Raw genomic sequence first — 9298 nt, 5'->3', positions numbered from 1 at the left:
AAACATTATTTAAATATCTTTATCAATAGGTTAGGTTGTTATCGGGTTTTGTTCAAGTTCAAGTTCAACCACCCTCTTTTGCTCCCCCACCTCCACCCGCATGAAAATAATTATTTTATTGAAATTTGTTTGAATTATAGTGTATCAAAATTATCAAAATAATCAACTTTCAACCCCCATAACTTTTTATGGGGGTGAGACCGCCGCAAATTTTTTGTGGGGTTTTACTCAAGTGACCACCCTCTTTTGAATTAACGGCTGGGCTACTATGTACGTACTATGTCTATGAGGGTGCGAGGTGATCACGTGCTGTGCATTTGTTTATGTTGGTGACTTGGTTTTGAATACACTATAGGCTTAAAAGTGAGCTCAATCAAATAGAGTAAGAAAATCATTCTGCGAACACACAAAGTGAAATAATGCACTCTTTAAATTGTTATACATAAATAATTATTCCAGCACAGTTACACATATTTTAATTATGCAATGTAAAAGTATTAGTGCCGAAAAAAAAACAAAACAATCTCAAACAAATTATAGTGACAGTTGACATACAAAAACTTCGTCTTTTGAATTATGATTGCGGTTTTTTTTGTTTTAGGAAATTTATGCATTGTTGCAGACAAATTTTTACAACTGTTATTACAACTCATAACAACAATCCACCATTTTATTAGAAAAATCACAAAAAATTATAAGACTTGATGGTAAACAACCTTTAAGATCGGCGAAACAAACGGGCGCGTAGTTTTATTTTGCACTAAGCACGCTTTGAATTCAGTGCATCTTTACTGTTTCTCGGGGCATGTAAGCTCCTGTGACGTCAAGCATTAAGACACACTGTCTTAAGAGGGTCGCATCTCCGTTATTAATTTGAATAGTAGGGTGCGATTTTAATTGTTATTATTAGTTTTTTTTTTTTTTTTTTTGTTTGAGTTTTTTTTTTTTGGTTCACACCCACTTTAATGTGATTGACCTGTAATTTTTTTACAATAATTATATCCCGATATGTAATTGGGCTCTAACTACTACAGTGCTTTTTAATAATTTAAATAATTATTAACTCCACAAAAAAAAGATGTTCATAAAGCAAAACAATTTGGTCGTATCGAAAATCGTCCATTTGATAATTTGCTATTATTTTGTCTTTAATTAACGTTGAATAAAAAAAATTGTCTTATTATTTTTAGAAAATACTGTGTGTTTTTCTAACTTGATATAAAATTAAAGGAACTTCTAAGGCGTTTGTTATTAAAATAATAATTTCTAGTATCAACAGCAGTTTGCTGTCACAGAATGGGAATGCAGGTAATTCAGTCGAGACTGATTTCGCCATGCGTTATCTACCCACTTCTGGGGTGCATATTCGTATCGAACGTAGCGTATCGCAATTGAGCCGATTGGGGAGCTGTAAAGGAACATACGAAATCTTATTTGTGAGTTCAATACAGTAAGGAGCGTGGAGGTTAATATTTAGTCAGCTGGCACGCCTTTGTCTAGGGTTCGTTCCACAGTCGACGTATTTATATTCTAAATTTGTTTCTTTCTACTAATTTTTTTTTTTGACGGATATATTTGGTATCATAAGGTTACTGTGTAGAATGCTGTCATGTATTTTTTATGCATTAATGTCGAAGTGTAAAGCATATCGGACGACTGATATCGCACAAACTTATGCGACCATGGTCGTTCGATACGCGATTGACTTCGGCATTTGCAAATCTGCGGTACGCTACGTCCGATACGGATATGCTTCCGGGGGTGCTTGTGATGCTAATAGTTAAAAAATAATTTCTTTCGCGAATAAGTCGGGTTAGTATATTCCACAACTCAACAACTAATTCCCACGGATAATTTATGCACGATAAATCAAGTATCGCCACAAGATCACTTATTTCGCAAATAATTTCCCTACCGCACTACAATTTTGTACACTCCGTTGTTTGACCTAAATTTTCTAAAATAGTCGAATTTCTCGTATACATAAATAAATATACATTAAGACGTAGCGACTGTTCATTAAAAGCTGCTTAATTTAATGAAAGCAGTGTTTTTTTTTTATAGTTTTCCAAATAACTAAGGCTGCAAAAAATATTGAAAAAATTGGGGTGGTTTTTAGTGGCAATTTCTTGAGGTACACCGACAAAAAAAAACACGTATAATCAGTAGGTATCCAATTGTAATATGTAACAATTACATAGACCTGTGACGGGTAGAACATATTTAAAAAATAAAAATTCTTCTTAAGCAGGCACATATTGTATTCTAGCTGATTAAAATAAAAACAGCATTTTTCATAAAATGTTAATATCTTTAATTTTCCAAGCGGTATGTTACTTCGTTGAGCTGCTGGATGGTGACAACAATATTAATATTGAGTACTTAAAGGAAAATGCTAATATAATAAGGATGAAAGTTCGTTCTCGACTAATCAATAGAAGGACATCAATGTTTTGTTGAATACGAACAACTATAAGGGTATAAAAAGTTACACCTGCGATTGTGTTAATGGAAATAGGACTATAGCTTGTTGCTTACATGCAGCATCAATAACAACTCTACAAAAAAAAGAATTTTGTCTTTGTCCTAAAATTTATTTTATGATTTTTCTATGCATTATGTTCCAAAATAAAGGAAAAATACCCATATTCATATAAAGTTTGCTTTTGTGTTAGTTACGGTAATAGTACTTTTTTTGAGTTATCATCTATGAAAAGAGCATTAAATAGTTCTGGTATATTTAAAAATACCTCGAAAAAGTAAAGAGGTACTATTTTAACAACGCAAGAGTTTTTTTTTCAAGGAATTGGAATGCCCTGTGTTCCCAGTGAGTGTCGTTTATTTATTAACAGCTCGACGAGTAGCCTGAAAGCAGTTTATTACATAACGAAAATAAATTTCCATCTTTTCCAGTCGGTCATTCTGTACATTTGAAAGAAAACTATGAAAGTGTCAAAAATTTACTCGAAACTTTCAAGTATCAAGAGCATAAGTGGCAGTTCATTGGAGATTTTAAGATGGTAGGATTTTTAATGGGACTACAGGGTGGATATCCAAAATATCCGTGTTATCTCTATTTGTGGGACAGTAGAGCGGATGTTCACTAAGAACTGAATTTCTTGTTGGGAAACAAAACGTAAAATGTGAGCCAATTGCTGAACCTGAAGTTAGGACTTATGAAACAATTCGTAAAACAATTAGATAAAGGCCGGACGAAGGAAGCCGGTGAACGGTCGCGCAGGTACATGCCCATTTATGACCTATATGGGTAAGTCACTCGGAACCGATACACAAATAAGCTTTCAGATATTTATTTTAAATATTTAATCCACGCCGATGATAGGAATACTGAAGAAAGAGGGCTGCAATCATTATATCTAAAACTGCCTACTTTTGCCACCGCTCATCCACGCCATTTTACAATTTCCGCCAGCTTCCAGCGTCAGGCCTGTAAATGATCTGAAGTTTTTACGGTTTTAAACAAATTTTTCCCAAAATTGTCAGAAGCAAAGGTTAAAGCTGAAATTTTTGTTGATTTATAAATTAAAAAGTGCTCAACAAAAAGTTGGAATAGTTTTAAAGGAGTAGTTTCTGGATTTTTAGGGAATAACAAAGTTGAAAATTACCGAGAGCTAGTTGATAAATTGATAGAAGACTTTAAAACTGTGGGTTGCAGAATGTCTCTAAATGTACATAGGTATGCTGCATGCTCATTTAGATAATTTTAAAAACAACGTGGGGGTGTATCCAAAAGAACAAGGACAACGTTTTTATCAAGATATTATGGCTTTCAAACAATGTTATTAAGGTCAATACAACGAAAATATGATGGGGGACTACATTTGGGTTTTAGTGAGAGAAAATAGTTATAAATATGAAAGACAAAGTAATAGAGTTCACTTTTAAACTTTTTTCCTCTATTTCGTAATTTAATATCATAGTAAAAGTTCATAAAAACTTATATATAAATATATTTGTTTCAATTTATCGATAAATAAAAATTTAAACCATAGATTTTCCAAAATATCAATCAACTGTGCCCCGGATACAAAAGCAAACTTTTTTCAGGCCGTATATTGTTTTTCCGTCCAATACATAAATCTATCTAAATTTCATACCCTCTTATCAAAGTCAATATTCGTGTAATACCTGTGTTATGTATGTAAATGAAAGTAAGCTATGTGAAATCTTTGCAAATGCACATGCTTAATTTTACGTTTGTTTCTAAGTAAATTAACACATTTTGAATTGAAATTAACTATTTTGTTGAAATTTACAATTCTTGTATCATATGCACACGAGCGACTCTAGACAGAGTTGAAACTTGTTAACTTCTCAAGTATAAGGACGTTNAATTTTTTTTTTTTTAAATAGTTGGTATTAATCTGCATTTTCATAATTAACTCCATTTCATGTTAAATCTATAAAGTGTTTTGCGAAAATTACCAAAAATATAATGTTGGAATGTATTACTCAAAATAATAACTGTGATGTGACATCGGGAACATTTATACATGGTAAATAGGTTGTCGAATTTACCAATTTGTTTGCAAAATAAGTGATTTGTTGGGATTTTGTAGTAAAATACTCCTGAAAGGGGGTAATATTTCATTTATCGCGCGCGAATTACTTGCGGGAATTTGTCGTTCGCCCCTAATGAATTACGTAGTTGTGGAGTTGGAATATTTTCTGCAATGGAATTTCCAACTTATTCGCGAAAGGAGTGATTTTTTGATGATTCACAAGAACGTCCTCGGAAGGAGGTACAGTTTCGTTTATACTTCGGGAATTGGCTGTGGGAAGTTGCCGTTCTCTCCGGGGGAAATTTTCACAATAGAATGCAGGATTTATGGTTATTCCGAGCAAAGCACTCTCCGGAATATATTTTAAGATGATAAGACAATTTTTTATTTCAAATATAAAAAAAAATGACTAAACAAAAAGGCAAATTATGACCGACGATTTTTCGATTTCTGCGGGTTATCATGTTATTTATATCTACATGCTCTGAAGACCATTTCTTAAATTTAAATTTACATTATTTAAAATGCAGGAGAATGCAATTAAGAGCCTTAGTAACCACATAATTAGTCTTTTACTAATCAATATCGTATTGTTCATTTTTGGTAAAATTATATCTTTATTTTTTGTTTTTTTACACACTTATTAATGAAAGTACTGATTCTTAGGATTCCTTTTTAATGTTTGTTTTAATACGTTGTTCAGTAAAGAAACAGTTGAATATGAAATAAATAATCAATTTTAGGTAATGGCAGAACTTCGAACTGGCGTAAAATTAAAAAAGGTTCATTATTCTAAAGCCCCAATAGAGTATGAGCTGACTCCTTATGAAATTCTCATGAAGGATATTCGATCGTGCCGATACAATCTACGCAAAATAATGGTAAAAGGCGATGTACCTTACAAAGTAACTAAAGATGCACATGCAATCATATTAGAATTTATTCGCTCTCGACCACCCTTAAAAAAAGTCTCAGAACGCAAATTAGCTCCACCTCCTAGACCTACTTTAACACCAAGGGAACAATTATTAAGTTCCATTAGGAAAGGTCGTCAGTTACGTCCTGTAGAGGGGATGATAACTTCTAAAACTTCTCCCAATCCTAACATGCGTAAAATAATAAAAGTAGACTTTTCCCAGTTATTAGATGATTATGATGATGTTGATGAAAATGAAGGAAGTGATGAAGCAATAGAAGGAGCTCCAGGCCTGTGGGCTTTAGAAGACTGTCATCAACCATATCAAATTGCAGAACTTGAACCATACGATTTGGCAACTGGTGGGATTTCTAAAATACGTGATTATAAATATCCGTTGAAAAGATTCGACACATTAAAATTTCCTAATAATAGTGGTAGTCAGTCAGTTCCACAATCACGACCAGGTTCTCGACAATCTTATGACAGCACTGATATGACCCCTGAAGCCACTAAAAGATTGCAAGAAAGTCTTACATTAGAGGACAGGCTGTCTCTAACATTACAAGAAATAGTTCACATCAGGCAAGTCTTAACAAAAGCTGAACTAGATGCTTTGCCTAATGAAAGTAGGGTAAAATCAGATGTGGAAAGCAGGAAAGTTTGTTTCCTTTGCCTTAAAACAAGATTTAGTATTTTTGGTCCTAGAGGTCATAGATGCACACTGTGTCGCCGAACAGTATGTACCAGATGTTTCAGTAACATGTACATTCCGATGGAGCATTTTGATACTGTTCCTGTAGTACTTTTAAGTCCCAGTATGCTAATAGCAGCAGATGATGATGAAATGTCTGATTCGAGGTCAAGTTCTAGATTACGATCATCTTCTCACCCTTCTGCTCCTGTATGTCATGATTGTAGAATGATGATACAGAAAGTAGCAGAAACGGCCAAGGTAAATATGGCAGCTGTTAGGGATCGTACCTTGCAGAACTTGTCTTTAAATTTATCTCCGGTTTTTTAAAATATTTTTTGTCTAGTGAGTTCAAATCTAACCAGTGGTTAAATTCTTCATGTAGATGTGTATATGTATGTAAATGTGTTCTTAAGGTCATTTTATTTTTTTAATTCTATAAATAAATATTTATAGCATATATAAATGTAAATCTAGCAAATTTTAAGAATATAACTATAGCGTGATTGTTTCGCACATTGTTGAAAAAGTAAATTTAAGTAACAAAATTATAATTCTACAGTTGGTATTAACTGCACTTGCTCAAAAGTAATACTCATACACAAACAAGCACTACAATATGACATTTAATTACATTTACCGTTTTTGATGTTTCACCAAAATATAAGTATCATTTTACAGATGTGATTCAATTTTGTTTTGAACAGCATAATGTACAATAAATTATTGCAATGTTCTTTCTTTTTATTGATGTATGATAAGGTAATATTGACAATTCAAATAATAAGCCCTGATTTGCCGAAAAAGTATCAAAAGGGAAAATTTTCACTTTACATAGGTCTGATTATTCTGTTACTTGTGTGTACCTTAAGATGGTACAATTAAATGTGTCAAGAGGCCTGTAGTGGGTTTCCTAAATTGCGATAAAAACAAAGAAGACCAATCTCCAAAGAACAAATCCAGCTTCTATAAATAGCTGGTGTAAGGTCGGAAGTGAACAATTCTGTTACTATATAGTAGTGAATGAGTGATTAATTAAAAATAGTGGTATTAAGTTAAATAAACTAGTAGCAGTGCGACATGTGCTTTATTAGGCGACATACGTTCTTTTTATTTAAGTTCATTTTGTTTTGCATTATTTTTTGACGTGACAACGTCTTATAATTCGATGGAGCCGGCTGCACGCACGAAAAAACATGACTCATGAGGCGTTACCTCGTTCTGAGGCGTTCCATATAAGGCTTGAAGTGCAAGCAAGAGCGCGGAACGATCGACAAAGAGGCACAATCGGCCTCCGCGTTCGGCAGCGTTCGACATCTGTCTCTCTCCTACTTGAGTGAGCGATGCGTCCGCGTGGACAGCTGCTATACAATAATACATTTCCATTTACCTCCTTCTCTATATCCATACAAAATATCTATCAAACAAATAAAATTAAAATTTTCTTTTGAAAAATAAAACCATTCCATCAGTATTTTCTTATGACGTTGTCACGTTCAACTATCGTCGGTAAACCGACTTTACAGACAACCGATTTTTCTGCTCATCCAAATGCTTCTCTTTTTTTAAGTATATCCGTCAGTTACCATGTATTGGTTTCTTCGAATGAATCGATCTTCTCATGCATAGCTATAATCCATTTATTTTTATCTTTGCTTGACATGTCTTCTTCAAAATTTTTGGGCTTATGTGCGTTTTCAATTATCAAATTTATCTCTTCGATGAATCTCTTGCCTGTTTCTTTTCGTTGACCTGACAGAAATTCTTTGTGGAAGCCGCTCCTTATTAACTTCTACGCCCCCTTCCTTTTCTTCCTCTTCTTTTGGTTTCTCGACATCGGTGTTTCTTTCCTACTTTTGGTTCTCCTTTACCACTTGAATTTGAAAATTGATTTCTATTTCTCTGAGCCTTCCGACTTTCTGAAAATGTAACATCATAACCTAAGTATTTATACTTTGCGTGTTACTGGATTGGAACATCGAAATACATTAGAATTATTATCGTATGTAAGAAATATCATCTCGTTTCCAGTTTAATCCTGCTTCCTCCTTTTTTATCGGAACTTATACGAACTATGTACTTCCAAACGAATGCGTTTAACAGAGTGCAAATCGGTTTCCACTCCACTATTCAAATGACATTAATTCCGTTGATCTTGTGATGATACAGTTCTACCGTTTGTTTTCTATCTTGATTAGCCTTTTCTAAATTTTAGTTTCCTTATATTTGTCCAAAAAATGGAATAATTTTTTTCTCCCGTTTTCCTTATATTGTTGATAAACTGTTCTGTCTAAATCAACCTTGTATAAATACAAATTATCATAAGATCCATACACAAGATGGAATGGAATTTAACCGATAGAGGTATGTATTGACTCATTATAAATTAAAATAGGACGTTTAGCTAACAAGTTTCCGAAAAAGTAAGTTTGTGGGGATTTCTTTCATTCTTGGCCAATAAAATTGTGTTTTTAGATGTTGATGATTTTTTAAATTAACTGATGGTATTTATTATTAATTTCGTGTTGTTTTTCATTTTATATAATGCCTTTAGTATACAAATTACTTTCAACAAATTTCATTTTATTTCTTTTGAAAACGTCTGCGATCAATCTAGAAAAAATGATCTCTAGTTCTTTATCTTTAAAGAGAACGCTATAAATATAACGTTTTCGGTACGCCTCTACATTTTTATTGCTTTGTGTTAAATAAAAGACTTGCTTTAATATAATTAATTATTGATAATAATTATTTATTGAACATTTGAACTTGTTACCTTTACTGTGGTGTGGAGTCAACTGACTCAGAAACAAAAGCGTTCTCTTAACTAACCGTCAATAGGCACTGTCGCCAATCTTACAAAACTAAATGTACCCAGTACTCAACACGCTTCCTTACATTTAGATTTGTTATTAATTTAATGAAGTTTTAATAATTCTCCGTATTTCAAAAATTTTTCTTTTGATAAAGCCTTGGTGAAAATATCAGCAATATTATTTTCTGATTATATTTTAACAACTGCTATATTACCCTTTTCATAGTTTTCATTCACAAAATGGTATTGAACCTTAATATGTTTAGAATTTTTAGTAAAATTTCCATGCTTCGCAATAGTTAATGCACTAGAATTATCTTCATAAATCTTAATTGGCCTCGGTACATTCA

The 9298-nt window shown here is 32.8% G+C and overlaps 1 protein-coding gene across 2 annotated transcripts in view; it reads left to right on the top strand.

Moving 5' to 3' along the window:
• Positions 1-6869, top strand: part of LOC108742555 (protein spire) — a 10092-nt gene extending 3223 nt beyond the window's left edge. For both annotated transcript variants that reach the window (XM_018477808.1, XM_018477809.1), the window contains exon 3: positions 5267-6869. In XM_018477808.1, coding sequence (XP_018333310.1) covers positions 5267-6463 — 1197 coding nt within the window. In that variant the 3' untranslated portion in view covers positions 6464-6869. The remainder of the gene's footprint in view (positions 1-5266) is intronic.
• Positions 6870-9298: the final 2429 nt, after the last annotated feature.

Source organism: Agrilus planipennis, unplaced genomic scaffold, assembly GCF_000699045.2.
Source record: "Agrilus planipennis isolate EAB-ADULT unplaced genomic scaffold, Apla_2.0 scaffold365, whole genome shotgun sequence".
Lineage (NCBI taxonomy): Eukaryota > Metazoa > Arthropoda > Insecta > Coleoptera > Buprestidae > Agrilus > Agrilus planipennis.
This window is presented reverse-complemented; position numbering and strand designations above follow the sequence as displayed.